The sequence below is a fragment of the Panulirus ornatus genome, chromosome 40 (assembly GCF_036320965.1).
Source record: "Panulirus ornatus isolate Po-2019 chromosome 40, ASM3632096v1, whole genome shotgun sequence".
NCBI classification, from domain to species: domain Eukaryota; kingdom Metazoa; phylum Arthropoda; class Malacostraca; order Decapoda; family Palinuridae; genus Panulirus; species Panulirus ornatus.
In genome coordinates, this window is record NC_092263.1 from 4,087,575 (window position 1) to 4,113,661 (window position 26,087).

General features: G+C 47.0%; 1 protein-coding gene across 1 annotated transcript in view; it reads right to left on the minus strand.

Moving 5' to 3' along the window:
- Window positions 1-371: 371 nt before the first annotated feature.
- The window catches only part of LOC139761319 (uncharacterized), a 57,959-nt gene continuing 32,243 nt past the window's right edge, over window positions 372-26,087 (minus strand). Inside the window, exons 2-4 of the mRNA XM_071685377.1 lie at window positions 14,280-14,499; window positions 11,722-11,818; window positions 372-2,941 (exon numbers count right to left, since the gene is read on the minus strand). Coding sequence (XP_071541478.1) covers window positions 2,772-2,941; window positions 11,722-11,818; window positions 14,280-14,492 — 480 coding nt within the window. The 5' untranslated portion in view covers window positions 14,493-14,499 and the 3' untranslated portion in view covers window positions 372-2,771. The remainder of the gene's footprint in view (window positions 2,942-11,721; window positions 11,819-14,279; window positions 14,500-26,087) is intronic.

Genomic DNA, 26,087 nt, shown 5'->3' on the forward strand with positions numbered 1-26,087 from the left:
CTTGCTCTTGTCCTCTCACTAACCCCTGACTTTACTCCCAAGACATTCCCAAACCACTCTTCCCCTTTATCCTTGAGCTTAGTTTCACTCAGAGCCAAAACATCCAGGTTCCTTTCCTCAAACATACTACCTATCTCTCCTTTTTTCTCATCTTGGTTACATCCACACACATTTAGACACCCCAGTCTGAGCCTTCGAGGAGGATGAGCACTCCCCGCGTGACTCCTTCTTCTGTTTCCCCTTTTAGAAAGTTGAAATACAAGGAGAGGAGGGGGGCTACCGTCTCCTTTAGTCGCCTTCTACGACACGTGAGGAATGCTTGGGAAGTATTCTTTCTCCCCTATCCCCAGGGAAAACAAAGAAACAAGAAGTGTTAAATAACCATTTTATTTAATATAAAGTATATCTCATAAGAAAGCTCAAATACAGTATGAAAGCTAGAGATAAAGACATATATGAAAACAAAACATTATGTACAGTGGTGAGACAATATGTCACAGATAATATATGTGTTCCAGTTTCCTCCACATGTTCAGGAAAAAACTGCATTTAACAAACTTGAATATCACCATTTCCCTTACTAGTTTAACAGTCAATATTGGCAGGTATACAAGGAAAGTTGACCTACTCGCCTCATTAACTCCTTAAGCAAGATGGAAAGACCCATGATCACGATGATAACTATTCTGGGGTACAACAGTGATGACCAGACCCGAAGTGTCAGACTATCGTGCTCAAGGAGGCAAGAGTAATTGAAGCTAAGGGCCGGCTGAAGGTAACTTTGTTGTTCAACTTCTCAAATGTAACTCTACTTGCTGAGCTCTACCAACTCTACTGCTCAGCTCTTCCAACTCTACTTGCTGAGCTCTACCATCTCTACTTGCTGAGCTCTTCCAATTCTACTTGCTGAGCTCTACCAACTCTACTTGCTGAGCTCAACCAACTCTACTTGCTGAGCTCTTCCAACTCTACTTGCTGAGCTCTACCAACTCTACTTGCTGAGCTCTACCATCTCTACTGCTGGGCTATTGTAACTCTACTGCTGAGCTAAACAGTGGAATGTATTAGTGTATTTGGGACTCATTTTGTCTTTTATTACAATGAAATTCTTTGCAAACATATTGTAAAAAAGATGTAACAGCTGCATTTTGTTTGCTGGAGTGAGATTAGTAAGAGCACTATATACGTTTCCATATAGTAGTTATAACATATATTTACTGCATGGACATAATTCTATAATTTGACGAGAAAACAACTCCCTTTTGAGGGTGATAAATTTATACTCAATTCTTAAGAAATTACACAAAAAAATCGCGCAGTTCACGTTCTTTTGACTAAATTTACGAAGGCAAATCGGATGGTAAGTCAAGGCTTATCACAGATAATCCATGCCAGTCTTGGCTTAACTTAGATCAATCTTCTAACTGCTTTTATACGCTGGGTTCCTGGCTATTCTATAGTTCATAATATTCCCAAGACATGAAGGTTTCCATGACACAACTAGAATCATGCATGACAACTTGAATGGTTTCAATTATCATATGTAGCAAAATACTGTGTATCATCATCAATCGTGATACGCAATTTATAGTTTCGAGACTATGTTCCGGGTTCTTCCTTCACACTTCCAAACAAATGGATAATGATAAATAGCTAATTATTTCATAAGGGAAGCATAGGAAAACAATGTAAGCTATCAGAAATGCTAGTGTCCAAGATAGATCTAATAGAGATACATGAAATAACTGATTATAAAAGTCCCCCATAGGCTGACCTGGGCTCGAAATGTGTCGCATCAACTCAAACGTGTGATACCCACAATGACATTTTATGGTCACATGAAATTCTTCCAACATTAGAAGATTCCTCAGAATAGAGATGATATGAAAGGATATTTTTTTTGCTATGACATGGCCAGTATTTTGTAATAATTTAGGTGGAACTGCTTCAACTTGCGTCCACAATTTGGGCTGTCCAATCTAGCTTGGGTTTGACGTCCACCCCCTCACTCCCCTATACATCCAATGGAATTACTCAAATGTCCTCAACGTATCTTATCCTTCAGATCTAAGCATGGAAACCATTGCTATTATAAGATTTAATGAACGAAACATGAACGCTGTACATACCAAAACGCAAATTCTTGTTTTAATTCCTTTTTTTCCAGAAATAAGCTATCACACTGGCTAACTTCATATAATTTGTGGTGCTTTTGTACGAGTGTCGCAAGACTTCCAGGCGATCCATGATTTGTCCAGATATGTTGCCTCACAACAGTAAACTAATAAAGTATAATAGCCTCGACGTTAAGAAAGGGAAACAGTTTATAATTATTCTTACAAGCAAACTGTCTTCGACAGCCGGAAGCATCAAGCCAGTAAGAAAGGTTTCAAAACATTGACCTGGATTCTAAGAGGTTCTTACCTGTGGCATAAAGTCAATCAATTTCCTTCGTAAAAGAAAATCATTTTTAACTCAGCGATGGAGTCTATAAATAGAGCTTGATTGTACACTTGTGGTAAACTGTCTGTTGCAGACCGACGTCCACAAGTGACAGTCGAGTTAGTAGCTTCTTTGCGACTGTTGGATGAGCTGTTCGTATGTATGACATTAACCTCGTCATGCCAGACAAGGCCTTATTACCCAGCCAATCTAACAACAAACAACAAACTTGCAACGCCCTCTAACAATAAGTAAGGCATACATTAAATGTCTCTACAGGAAAGTCTGATCTCACGTCAAGTCTCTCAGTATTTCTCCTTGCTTGCTGGTTAGAAACATTTCTTGAAGGCGGCGGTGCAGAAGGGGGTCAGCTCTGGGAAGTTGCACTGCTGGCAGGCGTAGGCCAAGTCCCGGCAGCAGAGGAAGTGGTTGCGGCAGCAGGTGGGCCACACGGATGGGGAGAGAGAGGAACACTCTTGCCGGCATTGCTCACACGAATCTGCAGTCGAGAGAGAGAGAGAGAAAAGTAGTTTTAATGGCGACATGGCGTGAGGGTCGTGGGTTCCACGATAGAGGTATGACCCAGTGACTACATCAACATAATAGGAATTCGTATTATTGCTGCACTTCACAAAGTTTCTAAGTAATCTTTTGGTATTACAAGATCATCCCTACAGCTCTTAACGTGAGCAAAAAATGTAAACTGTAAAGTTTTGGTGCCAAGGAGAACAGCAAATAGAAGATTGGTGTCTAATATACCACAGGAAGACCGAAGATATATATAATATATATATATATATATATATATATATATATATATATATATATATATATATATATATATATATATATATATATATATATATATAAGGGTGAAATTACACTTCAGTAGAGTTCATACGATTATATTTAACATGCAATTTTTCTATACATGTGGCACGACATGTTTCGTGGAGACAATCCACCTCATCATCAGGTGGTGCCAGTACTTAACAAAGTTATTTAAATCCCAACATCACACTTGAGTCCCGCCGTCCAGCACCAATCTGTACAGACCAACCACTGTCCGCTTTGTCTGGCAGTAACCGTTGTAAGGGAGAGTGATTAAGGGAGGTCACGTGGCGGGGGTTGACCTGGGTAGCTGGGTGTGTCTTGAACAACTCTTTATGTTTTCGTGTTTTGTCATTTTTCTCATAATGATTTGGTTAATGCTAGGATGGGCTTTGAAATTGCCTGGGGACAAATTAAAGTTCTTAGTATTAGCAATTTAGACAGATTCAATGACGTTGCGTGTGACATAATCAGCAGAGGGGTATAGAATAACGGGATCTTCAAGATCTATGGCCAGGGTGATCATTTTCATGACAATGTTTAGCGATCGCATTTTTGTGGTCATCCCTGCGTACTGCATGACGGTGCCAATAACACATCTCCGTTACAGCTTTACCAGTCTGGCCTATATAAATATATTTACATGCCTTGCATTTGACGACGTAAACACTCCCAATTGTTGCATGATTTGGCCTACTATTTATTAAGATCTTACTGATGGTGTTATTGTACTGGACCATCAGTAAGATCTTAATAAATAGTAGGCCAAATCATGCAACAATTGGGAGTGTTTACGTCGTCAAATGCAAGGCATGTAAATATATTTATATAGGCCAGACTGGTAAAACTGTAACGGAGATGTGTTATTGGCACCGTCATGCAGTACGCAGGGATGACCACAAAAATGCGATCGCTAAACATTGTCATGAAAATGATCACCATGGAAATAGATCTTGAAAATCCCGTTATTCTATACCCCTCTGCTGATTATGTCACACGTAACGTCATTGAATCTGTCTTAATTGCTAATACTAAGAACTTTAATTTGTCCCCAGGCAATTTTAAGGCCCATTCTAGCATTAACCAAATCATTATGAGAGAATTGACAAAACACGAAAACAAAAGTTGTTCAAGACACACCCAGCTACCCAGGTCAACCCCCGCCACGTGACCCCCCTTAATCACTCTCCCTTACAACGGTTACTGCCAGAGAAAGCGGACAGTGGTTGGTCTGTACAGATTGGTGCTGGACGGCGGGACTCAAGTGTGATGTTGGGATTTAAATAACTTTGTTAAGTACTGGCACCACCTGATGATGAGGTGGATTGTCTCCACGAAACATGTCGTGCCACATGTATAGAAAAATTACATGTTAAATATAATTGTATCACCTACTGAAGTGTGATTTCACCTTCATACTATCATCACGGACAAGTATGATCACAATATCTTCATATGTATATATATATATATATATATATATATATATATATATATATATATATATATATGCTGATAACCACGAGGAAAATGGTAAGTGGCTGTGAGCTATTAACACATGCCAATAAAACACACGTTTTTCATCATAAGAGTTATGTATGACCAATATAGTATACTTCATGAAGTAGACTAGGGAGATGCCTCATCAGTAAACATATCAGTGTGGGCAAGACTCAATGTTTATAATTATAATGAAGCAAAAAGGAACTGTTGAAAACATTTCAAGATCCTAGAATGATTCAAAAACGTTCCCTCTGCCCACCCTAGAATGATTCAAAAACGTTCCCTCTGCCCACTCTAGAATGATTCAAAAACGTTCCCTCTGCCCACTCTAGAATGATTCAAAAACGTTCCATCTGCAATATATTACTGGATTCTTTCACCAAAATTATCAAGTGTGAGGGTGTGTGTGTGTGTGTGTGTGTGTGTAAAACTTTTCATCTTACATTCTGCTCGGGCCAGAGAGGCGCTGCACTAGACCACGTTTACCAGAACTTCAGTGAAACCCTAGGTAATTACACTGAAATAATCACTGCTGATTTAGAGCAATACCAAACCTATTCCATATTCAGCCACGAGAGCCACTGGGTAGATACTTTTTTTCTCATACATACATGATCACAAAGTAATGATATTATGACCAATTAATCCATGACCACAAGTTAAAGTCCATGTGACATGTCAAGCCATGACTCCCATGTTAATATCACTGACATATTCAGCTGTGACCCCATGTTAATATCACTGTGACATATTCATCTGTGACCCCAAGTTAATATCACTGCGACATATTCATCTGTGACCCCAAGTTAATATCACTGCGACATATTCATCTGTGACCACAAGTTAATATCACTGACATATTCATCTGTGACCCCAAGTGAATGTCTGTGCGACATATTCATCTATAACCACAGGTTAATGTCTGCGTGACATATCAATCTGTATCATAAAATCACAGGTCACACAGTATGACCCAATCTAAATTTACACAATTTTTTTTTTCCTTTTTAAAAGTTTATTTTAAATTTACAGATTTCAAAAGTTAGTTCTGGAGAGAGAAGGTTTCTTGTTTACGCCCCAGTGTTGTGCCTCCATGACTGTGGCAAGTGGCTGACTGATCACAGTGTTGTGAATTTAGTAGTGGCTCCACACTTACACACGTCAGTACTGGCTAGGCTAAACTGCTGGTGAAGTTACACCTTGTTACTTACACTTACAATGAATATACCAGGCTATCCTGATGGTGAAGTTACGGCTCATTACTTACACTTATAATGAGTATGGCTAGGCCAGCCTGCTGTTGGAGTTACCCTACTTACACTTATAAAGAGTATGGCTAGGCTATCCTGATGGTGAAGTTACAGCTCATTACTTACACTTATAAAGAGTATGGCTAGGCTATCCTGATGGTGAAGTTACAGCTCATTACTTACACTTATAATGAGTATGGCTAGTCTAGCCTGCTGGTAAAGTTACACCTCATTACTTACACTTATAATGAGTATACTAGGCTACCTTCCTGGTAAAGTTACAGCTCATTACTTACACTTATGATGAGTATATTAGTCTAGCCTGCTGGTGGCGTTACAGCTCTCTACTTACATTTATGACTCATGAGGATATATAAGTACAGACATATGCAGTGTGGCTGGGGCTTTCGCCTTTGGCATGGCGCATCACTGGGGCTAGACATCCCCTTCAGAGCAGCCAGTGAGGTACAAGTTTACCCATTTTTTTTTTTTTCACTGGACAAAAGGAAGTGTTCAGGATATGGAAAAGTGTGCGGTACTTCAGCACAGCACTACGACTGTTGGGCACGACGGTACGACCCTTGAACACGACGGTACGACCCTTGAACACGAATGTAAGATCCTTGAGCATGACGGTACGATCCATGAGCACGACGGTACGGTCCTTGAGCACGACGGTACGACCTTGAGCACGACGGTACGGTCCTTGAGCACGACGGTACGGTCCTTGAGCACGACGGTACGATCCATGAGCACGACGGTACGACCCTTGAGCATTACGGTACGACCCTTGAGCACGACGGTACGGTCCTTGAGCACGACGGTACGGTCCTTGAGCACGACGGTACGACCCTTGAGCATTACGGTACGACCCTTGAGCATTACGGTACGACCCTTGAGCACGACGGTACGGTCCTTGAGCACGACGGTACGACCTTTGAGCACGACGGTACGACCCTTGAGCATTACGGTACGACCCTTGAGCATTACGGTACGACCCTTGAGCACGATGGAACGACCCCTTAAGCACGACGGTACGACCCTTGAGCATTACGGTACGACCCTTGAGCATTACGGTACGACCCTTGAGCACGACGGTACGATCCATGAGCACGACGGTACGACCTTGAGCACGACGGTACGACCCTTGAGCACGACGGTACGATCCATGAGCACGACGGTACGACCTTGAGCACGACGGTACGACCTTGAGCACGACGGTACGATCCATGAGCACGACGGTACGACCCTTGAGCATTACGGTACGACCCTTGAGCATTACGGTACGACCCTTGAGCACGACGGTACGATCCATGAGCACGACGGTACGATCCATGAGCACGACGGTACGATCCATGAGCACGACGGTACGATCCATGAGCACGACGGTACGACCTTGAGCACGACGGTACGACCTTGAGCACGACGGTACGGCCCTTGAGCACGATGGAACGACCCCTTAAGCACGACGGTACGATCCATGAGCACGACGGTACGACCCTTGAGCATTACGGTACGACCCTTGAGCACGACGGTACGATCCATGAGCACGACGGTACGGTCCTTGAGCACGACGGTACGACCTTGAGCACGACGGTACGACCTTGAGCACGACGGTACGATCCATGAGCACGACGGTACGACCTTGAGCACGACGGTACGGTCCTTGAGCACGACGGTACGATCCATGAGCACGACGGTACGGTCCTTGAGCACGACGGTACGACCTTGAGCACGACGGTACGATCCATGAGCACGACGGTACGACCTTGAGCACGACGGTACGGTCCTTGAGCACGACGGTACGACCCTTGAGCATTACGGTACGACCCTTGAGCATTACGGTACGACCCTTGAGCATTACGGTACGACCCTTGAGCATTACGGTACGACCCTTGAGCATTACGGTACGACCCTTGAGCATTACGGTACGACCCTTGAGCATTACGGTACGACCCTTGAGCATTACGGTACGACCCTTGAGCACGACGGTACGGTCCTTGAGCACGACGGTACGGTCCTTGAGCACGACGGTACGACCCTTGAGCATTACGGTACGACCCTTGAGCATTACGGTACGACCCTTGAGCATTACGGTACGACCCTTGAGCATTACGGTACGACCCTTGAGCATTACGGTACGACCCTTGAGCATTACGGTACGACCCTTGAGCATTACGGTACGACCCTTGAGCATTACGGTACGACCCTTGAGCATTACGGTACGACCCTTGAGCATTACGGTACGACCCTTGAGCACGACGGTACGGTCCTTGAGCACGACGGTACGATCCATGAGCACGACGGTACGGTCCTTGAGCACGACGGTACGACCTTGAGCACGACGGTACGACCTTGAGCACGACGGTACGACCTTGAGCACGACGGTACGACCTTGAGCACGACGGTACGACCCTTGAGCATTACGGTACGACCCTTGAGCATTACGGTACGACCCTTGAGCACGACGGTACGATCCATGAGCACGACGGTACGGTCCTTGAGCACGACGGTACGGTCCTTGAGCACGACGGTACGATCCATGAGCACGACGGTACGACCTTGAGCACGACGGTACGATCCATGAGCACGACGGTACGGTCCTTGAGCACGACGGTACGATCCATGAGCACGACGGTACGACCTTGAGCACGACGGTACGGTCCTTGAGCACGACGGTACGACCCTTGAGCATTACGGTACGACCCTTGAGCATTACGGTACGACCCTTGAGCATTACGGTACGACCCTTGAGCATTACGGTACGACCCTTGAGCATTACGGTACGACCCTTGAGCACGACGGTACGGTCCTTGAGCACGACGGTACGACCCTTGAGCATTACGGTACGACCCTTGAGCATTACGGTACGACCCTTGAGCACGACGGTACGATCCATGAGCACGACGGTACGACCCTTGAGCACGACGGTACGGTCCTTGAGCACGACGGTACGACCTTGAGCACGACGGTACGACCCTTGAGCATTACGGTACGACCCTTGAGCATTACGGTACGACCCTTGAGCATTACGGTACGACCCTTGAGCATTACGGTACGACCCTTGAGCACGACGGTACGGTCCTTGAGCACGACGGTACGACCTTGAGCACGACGGTACGATCCATGAGCACGACGGTACGATCCATGAGCACGACGGTACGACCTTGAGCACGACGGTACGGTCCTTGAGCACGACGGTACGGTCCTTGAGCACGACGGTACGATCCATGAGCACGACGGTACGGTCCTTGAGCACGACGGTACGGCCTTGAGCACGACGGTACGGTCCTTGAGCACGACGGTACGACCCTTGAGCACGACGGTACGATCCATGAGCACGACGGTACGACCTTGAGCACGACGGTACGACCCTTGAGCATTACGGTACGACCCTTGAGCACGACGGTACGGTCCTTGAGCACGACGGTACGACCCTTGAGCACGACGGTACGGTCCTTGAGCACGACGGTACGACCTTGAGCACGACGGTACGACCCTTGAACACGAATGTAAGATCCTTGAGCATGACGGTACGATCCATGAGCACGACGGTACGACCCTTGAGCATTACGGTACGACCCTTGAGCATTACGGTACGACCCTTGAGCACGACGGTACGGTCCTTGAGCACGACGGTACGACCCTTGAGCATTACGGTACGACCCTTGAGCACGACGGTACCGACCCTTTGAGCACAACGGTACGACCTTTGAGCACGACGGTACGTCCCTTGAGCACGACGGTACGACCCTTGAGCACGACGGTACGACCTTTGAGCACAACGGTACGACCCTTGAGCACGACGGTACGGTCCTTGAGCACGACGGTACGACCCTTGAGCACGATGGAACGACCCCTTAAGCACGACGGTGCGACCCTTGAGCACGACGGTACGACCCTTGAGCACGACGGTACGACCCTTGGGTGCGCTGGCCAGGTCATTAAGGTCTAAGTCTCAGCCATCATACTCACCGTAGTGCTCAAGGGCTTAAGGCCTGTGTAGCATTATCTGCTCCCAGGTCAATCATGCCTTGAGAAGAACCAAGTCAAGGAAACATTTCTTATTCATAAAGGTTTTATTGACACGTTTGCCAACCTTCACAGTCTAACCTGAACTTCCCAAGCAACGAACATGGTTGGTTGGATAAGACAATATATGACGCTCCCACACACACACACACACACACACACACACACACACACACACACACACACACACACACACATTCCCGCCTCTCGTCACCACTTTCTCACAAACCAAATCTTCGCTTTCGACACATCGTCATGCGAATCCTTCGTATCTGAAATTCGTTAAGTCTGGAGAGATCAATCGACTGGATCAGGTACGCCATAACGTATAACAAATACTGATCGAGTTTGACCGAAATAAAAGGAAAATAAGGATCCGAATACCACAATCAAAATTCCGCTGTGGATTACTAAATCAAATCACACTAGAATATGGACAATGGTGTTCACTTTGAGAGCCATGATTACTACCTTATACGCTTCCGAAAAAAAAGTATAAAATGATGTCTTACTCATTCAACTCATTCAAATGTGCAAAATTGTAGTGAATAAATCAAGAACATCAAATTCCTTCAAATTCTTTGCTTCCAAGACACTCGCTTCAACAGCTGTCTGCCCCACATCTGGTGTGTATGGTAAAGAATTTCCTTTTGTATATTTCTGTTTTCTGTGCCACAAGTCCAGATATATAGATGATAAGTTTAGAGTACTGTCACTAGCCTCCAGAACACAACCTGATCATAGACCATTAGGTCTTATGTTATCTGTCCTTCCCATGTACTGTCCTCCAGCAGATAACCTGATCATAGACCATCAGGTCTTGTGTTATCTGTCCTTCCCATGTACTGTCCTCCAGCAGATAACCTGGTCATAGACCATCAGGTCTTGTGTTATCTGTCCTTCCCATGTACTGTCCTCCAGCAGATAACCTGATCATAGACCATCAGGTCTTGTGTTATCTGTCCTTCCCATGTACTGTCCTCCAGCAGATAACCTGGTCATAGACCATCAGGTCTTCTGTTTTATATATATATATATATATATATATATATATATATATATATATATATATATATATATATTATACAGTTGATATAAGTAATGTTTTGCGTAGAAGGCAGCATTGTTAAACAATTAAGAAGATATATATGAAGATAAAGTGATTTACGGGGAATGTGTTAACTGAAGTGGATGATAATGATGGGACGACTTGAGGAGGATAGGTCATGTGGTGAGGGAGGAGAAGGTGGAGATGGTTGATGGCTGCAAGACTTGAGGAGGATAGGTCGTGTGGTGAGGGAGGAGGAGGTGGAGGAGGAGATGGTTGATGGCTGCAAGACTTGAGGAGGACAGGTCGTGTGGTGAGGGAGGAGGAAGTGGAGGAGGAGATGGTTGATGGCTGCAAGACTTGAGGAGGATAGGTCGTGTGGTGAGGGTGGAGGAGGAGGTGGAGATGGTTGATGGCTGCAAGACTTGAGGAGGATAGGTCGTGTGGTGAGGGAGGAGGAGGTGGAGGAGGAGATGGTTGATGGCAGTAAGACTTGAGGAGGTTAGGTCGTGTGGTGAGGGACGAGGAGGTGGAGGAGGAGGTGGTTGATGGCTGCAAGACTTGAGGAGGTTAGGTCGTGTGGTGAGGGTGGAGGAGGAGGAGGTGGAGGCTCACCTGAGGTGCAGGTTTGGGCAGCTCGGGCCAGGTTCTTCCTGCACAGGGTTCCTCTCGTGCCTCGCGGGCAGGGGCTCTTGCCGATCACGTTCTCGGTCTGCAACAACACAAGAGCAACACTGTTAGCAGTACGTACACACACACACACACACACACACTGGGGGGACCACCAATCATAGGCATTGCGAAATAAATGTCATACTGTTGAACCACAATACAGTATTGTAGTCCATCCTACCAACTGCACTAAATCGTATCCCTCCCCCATTCTCTCTCTCTCTCTCTCTCTCTCTCTCTCTCTCTCTCTCTCTCTCTCTCTCTCTCTCTCTCGTGGCAGACCTCACCACATCTGGCTGGCTGTCTTTGGCATCCCTCTCCTCAAAACCTCCAGAAACCAGACCACTTCGGAAGGTCGGGTGCACAACCCTACACCCTCCCTCGCTCCTCTGTGCTCCAGACTTTGACAATTGTGTCACAGAAAATGTATGATATCGATTTTGTCTTTCACGATACGCTCGTCTATTCCAGCATCAGTCCCGACCTTTGTATTAATACTTCATTTGTTCCACTGTCTCAGAGTAACCCATCCAGCCTACGAGTTATCTGGTGTTTCCCGTCGTTAAGATTTAAGGATGGGGTTGGAAAGGCATTTCCCAACTGTCTCTACATTCCTATTTGTCTGTTCAATACTCTACCAAACGCTTCCTTCACCTCTGCAACTACATGATATTTAAGAACCTCATTATATGAGAACAAGTCTGTGGACCACACCAGCTTCACAAACAAATCATTCCTCCTAAGTCATCTCGACACGTTCCAAGCATTTCCTTCTGTTGAATGTCTTCTTGATTTCCAACATCTTCCCCACACCATTCACAGTCGAACACGTCCTACAAATACACACACAGCCAGTGCCTCACACCCTCGCCCAGCGACCATAAACACACGCGTTCTGTGGTATCAATTTATCCCACGCCTTACCACGCCCTCCGGAATCCTCCCCTGTGTGACCTTCATACACCATTTCTCACCCACACTTTACCCTTCGTGTGTTTAGAGACACGTGACGTAGAGTAGAGGCTACGTGTGATCTACAGACCAGCAACTGACGAAGGCGCCAGTCTCCTGCGACGTTACGACACCTGACGCAATGACTTGGGGCAAGCAGGCAGACCTCAAGTGAGATGCGATATCAACAAACCGGTTTATCTCCACATTTAGCTGACCTTAAGTGACCAGTTGGTGAGCCTTGGGACTCTACCTATATAAGGAAGAGTCGGTCGAGTTAATTCTGAGCCCCGTGGGCGACAATTGACTTTCATTATCACTTTCGTTACGTCTTTACTGTGTGAGACACGCCCCTCACACCGTACAGACACGCCCCTCACATTGGACATTACTTCCCTCATGAATCTGGAGCAAATAACTCGACTATTTCTTCTTCTCTTCCATTTCCAGCCAGTAAACAAAGCCTCCAGCTCATGCCTTCCATAGCAACAGGTTACCACCACACGAACCATCAGTTCTATCACCTACACTCCATCAACTGACCTTCCTTATCTCTTCTGCTCCAAAATCCCTTCAGTTGCACCGATGAGAATATTGTAGTTTACCCACGACCTGTAGTCCATTCTCTTTCAATTCTTTCTCGCAATCCACTTTTGTTCTCCCTTCGCCCGAGTGTACACTATCGCACTTCCTCGTCGTATGTTCAGACGTTGTAACAGCTGGTCAACAGCAGCGTCATGGCTCAACACAACAGAACCATTCCGTCGGTTCACTGTTCATTCGTCATCAAACATACTTTTCCCCTCCCTCGTTCCATTCCTTGTTCCTCAACCCACAAAGTCACCTCTAAACTCTCGTTTTCGTTCCCGGTTTCGTCTCTTGCATTTCCTCCAAGACGCGTTTGATTTGACACATTTATTATCCCACTGTACACTAAGCCTCATTCCTCATTCATCAACATTGTCTTTCTACTAATCACTCACTTCATATTCCTCACTCGCCTACCCCGTGTCATGTCAAAAGTCGCTTTTCATACACTGTACAAAATATAATGTCTGACGTAACTCCTCTCATACACCTTCCCACACGGGATTCCCACACACACACACATTCCTCTCCCCGTCCACTGTCCACACTCACACAATCCTGAATTCATTTTCATCCTTCTATGAAGATTTTATCACCCTGGACCTAGAAAGCCACTGAGGAAGGCCCCCTGGACTTAGAAGACCACTGAGGAAAGCTTCTGGAACTTATAAAACTACCGAGGGAGGTTCCTGGAACTTGGAAAGTTACTGGAAGGCTCCTGGAATTCTGAGAGCCACTACGGGAGGCTCCTGGACCTAGAAAACCACTGAAGGAGGCTTCTGGAACTTAGAAAGCTACTGGAAGGCTCCTGGAACTTAGAGAGTCACCGAATTAAGCTCCTGGAACTTAGGCCCTACTGAATGAAGCTCCTGGAACTCAGAGAGCCACTGAGGGAGGCTCCTGGAACTTAGGAAGCCACTAGGGGAGATTCCTGGACCTAGAAAGCTACTGATGGAACTTACAGGGGACTTGTTCCTCTTGGGGAAGGTGAGAAATCGGCGGCGGGGGATGTAGGTGGCAGTGCGCCTGGCGGATGATCTTATGGCAGGCGTGGGAGACTCATCCTTGTATGAACTCTCCGTCGAGTCTTCACTGGTGGTCTGACCACTGCAGAAGGTCGCGCCTACCACCATCAGCACCATCACCGTCGCCGTCAATAGCTGTAGGCTTACCATACTGGCTCTGTAGGGCGGCAAGAAAGACGTTCCGTTATGTTAAGTACAGATGGGGATGATAAGCCTTATGACTTTATTTTCATTTACATTTACTGTGAACTTTTTTCCCTTTTCACACACTGTCCCAAACGGGGACACCAGCTTCTACAATTTCTCACTGCCACCAGCGCCGCGTCATCAGCAAACAGCAACCACATGGCGGATGAAATATTATCCTAACTTTAAAAAAAAATATGCAGAAGGCTGAAATATCCCACGAAAAAGCAGGGAAAAGAGAACAGCCTCAGAGGGAATAATAGAAAAGGTTTATAGAACAAGATGGACAAACGTAATTGCTTATAAAAGTCGTGGACACAAACACGATGACAAGACGTGGGTTCGAAGGTAAAGGAATGTGGTCTTCGATCTCACAAGAGATGTGTATTTTCTTTAATGTACAAGATGCTGGGAGGTGCATGACTACCCAGCCAGACACTAGGCAGCCAACACTAATTTCAAAGCTGGTTAGGAAATTATCAACAATTTCAACATGGCTCAAACGAGTTCAACAAGTTATTGCCCGTTATGTACCCAATTTTGTGCGGTTTCTTAGACCAGCTTCTCTAAGATTATACAGGGTGAGAAATTACACAATACAAATTGGAGAATACTGTGATGCAATTCCCTGATTCACATGTATGATTCAAATAACAGGAATCACCCATGAACACTCCGTTGTGTCAGAAAACGAACCCGCGGTGTCTTGAATCAATAATATATTGACAGTGTTTCGGTCTGTGTTCGCTCGCTGTCGCCCATGAGAGAGATTCCAGCTTCCCAGAACTTGAAGGAGTGACAGAAAGGGGTCGCAGACATCTGTGTATATACAAACAAGGTCCATGTACGTCTAAGATGAGAAACTTTGATATGTGTGAAGCGAAGCCAAGTGGAGGTGGAATATATATTTTTTTTATTTGATAAGGATGATTTGATTGGTATAAGACCAAGTCTCTCGCTGGAAGATTGGCTATTCCTGGAACGATGGAATTCCTCTGGTGGTCAGTGGATGGTTTGAAGTGAAGGTAGTAAACAGGGAAGGACTGGAGGATGAGTTTTGAGAGGACCTGTAATGATTGTAACGGGCCAACGAGAGCTGTGGCCTGCGAGTACACACTTGAGGGAGAGTCCCACTGTAATTAGATGCGTAAACTCGAAGGTGGTTTTGCAGAGAAGAGAGAGAGAGAGAGAGAGAGAGAGAGAGAGAGAGAGAGAGAGAGAGAGAGAGAGAGAGAGAGAGAGAGAGAGAGACGATGGTGAAAGGTTCCGTGCAACATGTGCATCAGCTGGACTACAGCGTTGGACATATGCAAATGCTAAACCCTCAGCGCCCGGTGCAACATATGTGTGGTACAGAGAAAGTCCAGCGGACAAGTGTATGTATGGGTGTCATGGTTCGCGTACATAAGACTGGTTATAATGATAAGGCGAGGGTTTGACCTGGGTCAAATGTCAGAGTTTTGACAATCCACACCAAGGCAAGTGTTTGAGGATATGGTACCAATGTTTTGACCTCACACTAAGGCAAGTGTTTGAGGATATGGTACCTATGTCTTGACCTCACACTAAGGCAAGTATTTGAGGATATGGTACCTATGTCTTGACCTCACACTAAGGCAAGTGTTTGAGGATATGGTACCTGTGTCTTGACCTGACACTAAGGCAAGTGTTTGAGGATATGGTACCTGTGTCTTGACCTGACACTAAGGCAAGTGTTTGAGGATATGGTATCTGTGTCTTGACCTCACACTAAGGCAAGTGTTTGAGGATATGGTACCTGTGTCTTGACCTCACACTAGGGCAAGTGTTTCATGATCTGACCCCTTTATCTTGACCCTACATCATGGTAGATGTGATGTATGACCAAAAAACGGCGCAGCTTCGACCCACTTAACACTGCACTAACTTCACCAGGAAACACTTACATTAGCTTACACACACACACACACACACACACTCTCTCTCTCTCTCTCTCTCTCTCTCTCTCTCTCTCTCTCTCTCTCTCTCTCTCTCTCTGAACCACAACCCAGTAACTTCGACCAACACAATTTGTAAAATATTTGAATAGGATTAGGAGGAGGAACACAGTGGATGCTTCCTCGCACAGAAGATAAGCTGTCAGCAGCAGCTGTTAAGGAAGAGGTTACGTTACATGATCCGCCAGACGTGTGTTACAGTGAACACCAATCCAGAACACAAAGGTGGGTCAGTGTGGGGGTGGTGGAGGTTTGACATCTTGATCCGCCACAAGACAAAATGTCAACTTCTCTCACACAAAGTTGTTCAGTAAACTGGTTATCAATTCTGAGGGAAGGAAACAAGGGGCGTGTATGAAAAGGAGAGAGAAAAGATACACGTATATCCTCACATCGTGTCATGTCTTCCCTCCCTGTTCTTACCCGCCTAGGTACACAAGGTGTCGTGTTTACTATGCGACACTTGAGGGAGACACCTCCTGTGATTGTAGATGTGTAGGGGTTTCTCTCCCTCCCTTAATAGTGTGTGTCATGCGTGCTGATGGACCTCTGTTATGTGTATATATGTATCCAGGTATATCTACGTATATATGTCTTAGTGCCTGGGTGCCTATATATCAATATACGTGTTTGTATATACCGTTTATTAGGATTCATTGTCACAGACATTCTAATCTAATCAATTCGTGTTGTCATTATTGGAAACAAATGGTTTTTCCGTATGTATACGCATGAATTAAACTCGTTTTATTCATGTTTTACGTTTTTAACGAATAAAAGTCTCTTCGTTATATCATTATCTCGTTTACATAAGCCGTTCCTCTACCTTATATAAGTGTTTGTGTTATACAAGTGTTCGTTAGTCATATATGTGTTCGTATGTACACATATGTCTGTGTGTTATGTGAGGGTGTGTCTGTGTCATGCAAGACTCCGCCTGCTTTATATAAGTGTCTTGTTTCTATACGATATAGGATGGGGCAACAGATGAAGGAACAGACACAGCAGCAGACAGAAGTAAACAGAAGAGACGCCTACAACGGTTCAGCAGATACAGTAAGATACAGCAACACGAGATGAAAAGAAACAGCAGAGAATACAATAGCAACAGCAGCAGCAGATACAGTAGCAGTAAGAGACGATTATACAGCAGATACAATAGCGACTTCTGGCTCAGTAGGAACAGCAGTGGTTCCAGACTCATAATAGCTTCACCTCAGCAGACAAGACGAGAGGCGAGGGCAGGCGTCCTCTCTCTCACACACACACACACACACAGACACAGACACACACACACACACACACACACACACACACACACAGCCAAACTCGCCTGGCCAGCGTCACTGGGAATCTGGTTTTTGTGATCCAAATAAAAAGAAGAGGGAAAAAAAGATGGCTGGCTCCTGGCCCCTCTAACCCGTCAGCCTCCCTCCATGGACATTAGACCACCACAGGGGAAGGACAACCCTCCTTGACGTACGACCATTCAGCACGTCGCTACGACCTTACTGCAGGACGGTACGACCCTTGAGTACGACGGTACAACCCTTGAGCACGACGGTACGACCCTTGAGCACGCCGGTATGACCTACAGCAGGACGGTACGGCCCTTGAGCACGACGGTGCGACCCTTGAGCACGACGGTACGACCCTTGAGTACAACGGTACGACCCTTGAGCACGACGGTACGACCCTTGAGCACGACGGTACAACCCTTGAGTACAAAGGTACGACCCTTGAGCACGACGGTTCGACCCTTGAGCACGATGGTACGACCCTTGAGCACGACGGTACGACCCTTGCGCACGACGGTACGACCCTTAAGTACAACGGTACGACCCTTGAGTACAACGGTACGACCCTTGGATATGTCGTACGGCCCTTGAGTTGTGTTACGCTGTAATACTCACTGAATGCGTTGTATCACGCTGTAACACTCCGTTACATGAAGTCGTTACACTGTAACACCTCGGGATCACATGACCCGTTACAGTGATCTTACGAGCGTCGATATCCTGCTGGCGCTGACGAAGGAAACAAAAGACGACGCTGACTGGTCCCCCTGGTGGCTGTTATTGTTGTTATTGTTGTTGTTGTTGTTGTCCTCTTCTACCGTCCGCCGCCCCTCAACCTCCCCCCCCCTCCCCCACCAGGCCAGAGGGTAAGCCATGTTAGGGGTCGGGTAGGTAAGGTGTGGAAGGTAGGGCGGTAAGATGAGTAGGTAGGAAGGTAGAGAAGTAGGGAGGTAGGTAGGTAGGTAGGTGGGTAGAGAGGTAGGTAGGTAGGTAGGTAGGTAGGTAGAGAAGTTGGGAGGTAGGTAGGCAGAGAAGTAGGGAGGTAGGTAGGCAGAGAAGTAGGGAGGTAGGTAGGCTGGTAGAGAAGTAGGTAAGTAAGTAGGAAGGTAGGTAGAAAGGAAGGTAGGTAGGCAGAAAAGTAGGTAGAGTAGAACAGGGTAGGTTGGGGAGGACAGGGTATGGTAGGGTAGGACAGGGTAGGCAGGCAGGTGGGAAGAGGTGGGGGATGTGGGGGGGGGGGGGAAGCAGAACCCGTCAAGGCCAAGAAGTGGAGCAGGATAATGTGGAGCGTTCGCCTCAAGGTGGACGACTTCTACCTGCGAGTAATTGCCTAGTCTCATTCCACTCACCCGCACCACTTGCTCCTCCACCACCACCACCACCTCGTGTGATCCTCGATCCTGCTTCCACCTCCTCCACACCACCTGATGTCTCCCACTCCACCTAGTGTCCCCCACTCCACCCCATCCACCAGTTGGTCCACCTTTCCTCTGGCCACTCCCGTCCCATCACAGGTTACCATATGTGTGGCCTGGTACCTGCTGGCCCCCTTCCTTGCTCCTAACTTCTCTCTCTTTCCTTCGTGATGTAAGCTCCCACCCTCCACTCCCTGCTCTCACATCTCTCTCTTTCCTTCGCAACCCCGTCTTGGTGGGAAGGCTCCGTTCCGCCTGTTCCTTCCCTCAGACACGAGATGTGTGGAGTTATGTACCACTGGAAGTTTGTTCCAGCGAACACTTGTGCCACCTGTGTCACTGGAAGTGGTACAAGAATGGCTGGAAATGTCATTTTCAGAATATGGAATGCATTTGACCTACACTTTTTGTAATCTTGGAACACAGACCATTTCTCTTCATGTCCTGGAACAGTGCCCATGTCCCTCCATGTCCTGGAACAGTGTCCATGTCCCTCCATGTCCTGGAACAGTGCCCATGTCCCTCCACGTCCTGGAACAGTGCCCATGTCCCTCCATGTCCTGGAACAGTGCCCATGTCCCTCCATGTCCTGGAACAGTGCCCATGTCCCTCCATGTCCTGGAACAGTGTCCATGTCCCTCCATGTCCTGGAACAGTGCCCATGTCCCTCCACGTCCTGGAACAGTGCCCATGTCCCTCCATGTCCTGGAACAGTGCCCATGTCCCTCCATGTCCTGGAACAGTGCCCATGTCCCTCCATGTCCTGGAACAGTGCCCATGTCCCTCCATGTCCTGGAACAGTGCCCATGTCCCTCCATGTCCTGGAACAGTGCCCATGTCCCTCCATGTCCTGGAACAGTGCCCATGTCCCTCCATGTCCTGGAACAGTGCCCATTTCCCATCGAGAGAGGAAAAGAAATGTGTTGTAATGATTCACAATAAGTTATAGGTACGTACTGATCATTTTGGATACGTGTGGACAAAGATTGGCATTCCATCAACAATGATCATATCTCACAGCGTCTCAACACTGACTCTGGGTAGATAAGGAGCGAATGTCTTGTGAAATGGATGGGTTTTCCAGCCACTCAGGTTCTCTAGATGATGCGAGACGAGTGTGTCAACTGTATCATGAGTTGTATGACTGGGGCAAGTGGGACCTCCGACCATGGACGAACACGGACGACCAAGACGACCACGGACGACGACAAAGACGACCATGGACGACCAAGACGACGACGGACGACGTCCACGGACGACCAAGACGACCAAGACGATGCAGACCCTATGCAGGCGAGGTCAGTCGTGTGTTGTACCTTCCCAAGCGAGGGAACAGTTTTGAACTCGTGTGTTTGACTGTCTTATTGTAACTAGTATGTGTGTGTGTGTGTGTGTGTGTGTGTGTGTGTGTGTGTGTGTGTGTGTCTACAGTTGAAGACTGTGTTCGTATTCCCTGCTGCGTGCGACGGTCTGTAGAGGTGTGACTGTCCTGAGGCCTGGGTGGGCAAAACGTACATACTGATGTACTGTTAATCTAGTTTTTGCCCTCGTGAACCTTGGTAATCCAGATGTGCTTTACAATCACGTATTCAACACTGGAACTCGCATTTCATCTCCGTTATTTAGCCCAACATACGATCAACGAGTGAGTGAACTAGGGAGATTTTGGGATAAAGGGGAAACCCAGATGCGGAGGACAAGACTAGGTCATTTCATGCATCGTTAATCCTTTAATTCTTCCCTTAAAAGGAGGCTCGAACACCTCCATCAATCCTACTGGACAGACCAAGTGTTGACATTAAGGGCAACACAGTTGGGCTCGGGTGAGCCAGCCTCACAAGGTCTTGGTATGAGAATAAGCAACACCCTCCCTCCTGCTCCACTACCCGGGAGGCCAGACTAATCCCAGGATTATTTCTTTCTCCACTTCTTCGTAAAGGTTAATGTGTCTATCATTATATACGGGAGGCGACGCCCACGACCGCTTAGGGGGTAACGGGGTGTCCGAGTCGAACCTGAAGGTTTTCAAGTGTTCTGCGTCAGGGGAAGAACATAAGCATTACCTTCTCGAAGTTACACTGGGACATTCAAGTTCCTGGATGTACGGGCGTCTCCTTCAGGTGCTCGTGACGTCAGACGCTGTGGAGGACCTTAGTACCTCGCTGAGAACACTATAGATGGACGACCCATACATGAGGCACAAGCAGCACCATGAGAGTGAGATACATGGTCTTCGAAGCTGTTTATTAAGGACTTCGAATCCCCGATGGTTAGATCTCTCTACCGCAAATATAAATACCAACATCGAACGAGTAAACGATCCATTTATGATAATTATTATGATTTGCCTTTGATGAATAACCAATAATTACGACATTCATATCTCAATATACAAGCTCTTCCTCAACGTCTTATTGTAACAGAATTGTTCATCACAAAAGATTTAGCGCCAGATGAACTAAACTTTGATATTCAAGACCTCGGATCTCAACATATAATGCCGACTTGTACGCGAAAATAATCACGTATCTAACAGTTTTCTTACACCCTGGAGACTATTATATCAACATATGTTTATCACACAATATGGCATCGATCACTTTGTGTGCATCGTATTGAGTCGAACATAAATCTTTTTAGATTTACGTTTCGTCTTGGATTTGATGTTGGTTATCTAAATCGAGTGTCAGACGACAGCATTTGGGTGGCCTATGATAGATGTACGAGTTGATATTGTCTTTCGTATCATCAGGTCCTTATAATTGCTGCTCCCCATTTGTACTTGGTTGACTGTTTAGTCGTTACTCTCTTGTTACGTCTGTTATATTCCCAACCTTATGGTTTTGAGGGGCAACAGCTCAGTGGGTTGCCATAGACGTACGAGGGACCCCAGGTGTGGCTTACCATTATTTCACCTTAACTGTCGTGGAGTGAGTCAGAGGCAAGATGGCGACGTATGTTGTATGGCAAGACAACACCCACTGTGTCGTTCTCAGGGGTGCGACACCCACTGTGTCGTTCCCAGGGGTGCGACACCCACTGTGTCGTTCCCAGGGGTGCGACAGCCACTGTGTCGTTCCCAGGGGTGCGACAGCCACTGTGTCGTTCCCAGGGGTGCGACAGCCACTGTGTCGTTCCCAGGGGTGCGACAGCCACTGTGTCGTTCCCAGGGGTGCGACACCCACTGTGTCGTTCCCAGGGGTGCGACACCCACTGTGTCGTTCCCAGGGGGAACCGTGGTGTCTTTCTGTGATCATGACGCTTGTCCCCGACCCTGACCTGTTCTGTCTCAACCCTACCCCTTCCACTGTCCCGGCCCTACCCCTTCCACTGTCCCGGCCCTACCCCTTCCACTGTCCCGGCCCTACCCCTTCCACTGTCCCGGCCCTACCCCTTCCACTGTCCCAGCCCTACCCCTTCCACTGTCCCGGCCCTACCCCTTCCACCGATTCCTCCCCCAGCGAGGAAGAGGGCGTGACGGAGGACCTTAAAAGAGCGATCGCATGAGACCATATTCGTCCTCTCCTTCCCTCCTCCCTCCTTTCCTCTCCTTGAAGCACTCCTTGGCGTCGCCTCACTGGTGTTCTCCCCTGAGCCTTCCTGTGAACGACGCACACACACCCCCACCTCACCCACGTCAAGCTCGCGAACTTTTGAAGATGACGACAGGCACAAAGAGATCCTTCCTAATTGGCGACGAGTTCGTCAGGGCGATACTCACTAGCGACTCACTCGAGGTAGCTTAGCGCCTCGATCAACTTTTTAAATTCTAGTGGAAGTAGAGCGACGTCTGGGTTTAAGAGAGGCTTGCGACAGTGGCCAGAGCGACGTCTGGGTTTATTAAAAGCTTGCGACAGTGGCTGGAGCGACGTCTGGGTGTAAAGAGAAGTTTGCGACAGTGGCTAGAGCGACGTCTGGGTTTAACAAACGCTTGAGACACTGGCCGGAGCGACGTCTGGGTTTATCAAAAGCTTGCGACACTGGCCGGAGCGACGTCTGGTTTAAAGAGAAGTTTGCGACAGTGGCCAGAGCGACGTCTGGGTTTATCAAAAGCTTGCGACACTGGCCGGAGCGACGTCTGGGTTTAAAGAGAAGTTTGCGACAGTGGCTAGAGCGACGTCTGGGTTTATCAAAAGCTTGCGACGTCGAAAAAAAACGTTCATGTCAGACGTAAATCGATTGTCGAGTGTCTGGAACTGCGTTTCCGTCTTCGGGGAGACGTGTGTGTCTATATGACTGTCTGCATGAGGAGGACGTGTGTGCCTGCTGGACATTGTCCCTGTCTGGTAAGGACGTCTGTGTGACGGTGTCTCAATAGACGTCTTCCTTATCTGAGGAGAGACATCAATGTCTTGTGTTCGTCAGAGAGACGTATTTACGTCTTTCTACGACTTCCCACATCGGGAGTAGTCTACGTCTGCGAGCCTGCGTCCCCCAGGTGAACGGATACGTCATCTTGTTTACGTGCGTGTGTCCCAATTTGGAAGGCGTTCACGTGTGAGGCAAACGTCTCCTTTCTTGCCCACGCGAGCGGGGGAAAACCACAGGAGTGTTTGTGGGCAAACGACGCAGATGGTGAGGGTGTGTTGGCGTCTCTCAGGGTGCAGAGGAGGAGGAGGAGGTGCTGGTGTGTGTGTGTGTGTGTGTGTGTGTGTGTGTAAGGAGACCTGCTGGACACCAACAAGAACCAGTGGCTGGTGGGACAAGATAAGGAATGCTCGCATGTAGAAAGATCAGAGTGCAAGCTCAGGGAGGCCTCAAGGACGACATCATAAACAAGAGCGACGGAAAAAAAGATACAAGTGACGAGAATAGAAGCGGCAATGATGGGGAGGGACAACTACACAAACAAAACAAGGAATTAGAAGTAAGGACGACAAAAAAAGGGGATCGCAAACCATTTGAATCAAGAAGGACGTGTAGAGAGTCAGAACAAAAGCACTGCTTAATCCAGACATTATAACAAATACACTGTACTTACAGTGGATAAGCAATAATACGAATGTTAAATAGATTATGATCAGAGTGTAAATGAACATAATGAAATTATTCCAAAGCTCCTTAAATCAAATTTGTTACTCTCTGACGATATATCTTCGGCAGTTTCATGATGTATTGAAGAACCAAACTGTAGAAAACAGCAAATACAGTCGTGATATAAATCAAGTTCCAAATACAGCAAATACAGTCTTGATATAAATCAAGTTCCAATGAAAGTCAGAGTATTAAGGGGAAACTAAAGTAATGGGTAAGTGGGTGAGTGGTTATCTACACCCTACCTGGAGGTGGCCAGGTGCAGGGACTGCCCCAGAACCTGGGGAGAGGTAAGAGTCAGGGGAGGCAGACAGGTCCCCTAGAATCTGGGGAGAGGGGAAGACTAGCGGCAGGGGAAGGCAGGACCTAGGGAGAGAGAGAGAGAGGGAGAGAGAGAGAGAGAGAGAGAGAGAGAGAGAGAGAGAGAGAGAGAGATGCATGACAAGATGTGCACTTGATGACCGTCATAATGTCGACATGGAGCCATGACGTAGCAATGATGCCAGACACCAATATCCAGTGACACCACTCGTTGGTAGCACTTGCAACTACCACAACTACTACTACTAGTAGCTATTATTACTACCACTACTTTCACTACTACAGCTGCTAATACTTTTTCTACTACTACCACTATAGCAATCATGGAACTCATCCATGTAGACTACGTTACGTCGTCAGCCACTTCTTTCAACATGATGGGTAAATGATAATGACCCATAATTAGAAATGGTTTAACTAATTCTAGTCCATCCCACACGTGTGTAGGCTAGGCCAAGCTCCGAGACCAACCATGACGGCGGTCAGGAGGGAAACTCGCACACGCTTTCACAGATGAAGCAAGAGAAAGTTGTGACACGACGCAAGAAATTACAAGGGGAAAAATCAGCTGATCGATCAGCTGATTTCTGTTGATGTCTGGAAGGCCTCCACGGACTCAGCTGGTGGGGTCAGGCAAGGGGGATAGGTTGGGCCCTACCCAATCCAGAGAAAGATGGCAAGATTGATAGAGAGAGAGAGAGAGAGAGAGAGAGAGAGAGAGAGAGAGAGAGAGAGAGAGAGAGAGAGAGAGAGAATGCTCAGCACATATAACATGATTGTTAGATCATTCCCTTATCCAGTATCCAGTTTAAAATGTAATGGGAAAGACTTTGAAACACTTCCCATGTTCGCATATATACTCTGACCGACCCAAAGTCTTTCGTTTTCCCCAAGAAAGAAACCTCGTACCGAAAACCATTTCGATATTCATTGCTGTCGATACTGTATACATCTAGGATGTTCGCTGATGATACAGCGCTGGTGGCTGATTCATGTGAGACACTGCAGAAGCTGGTGACTGAGTTTGGTAAAGTGTGTGAAAGAAGAAAGTTAAGAGTAAATGTGAATAAGAGCAAGGTTATTAGGTACAGTAGGGTTGAGGGTCAAGTCAATTGGGAGGTGAGTTTGAATGGAGAAAAACTGGAGGAAGTAAAGTGTTTTAGATATCTGGGAGTGGATCTGGCAGCGGATGGAACCATGGAAGCGGAAGTGGATCATAGGGTGGGGGAGGGGGCGAAAATTCTGGGGGCCTTGAAGAATGTGTGGAAGTCGAGAACATTATCTCGGAAAGCAAAAATGGGTATGTTTGAAGGAATAGTGGTTCCAACAATGTTGTATGGTTGCGAGGCGTAGGCTATGGATAGAGTTGTGCGCAGGAGGATGGATGTGCTGGAAATGAGATGTTTGAGGACAATGTGTGGTGTGAGGTGGTTTGATCGAGTGAGTAACGTAAGGGTAAGAGAGATGTGTGGAAATAAAAAGAGCGTGGTTGAGAGAGCAGAAGAGGGTGTTTTG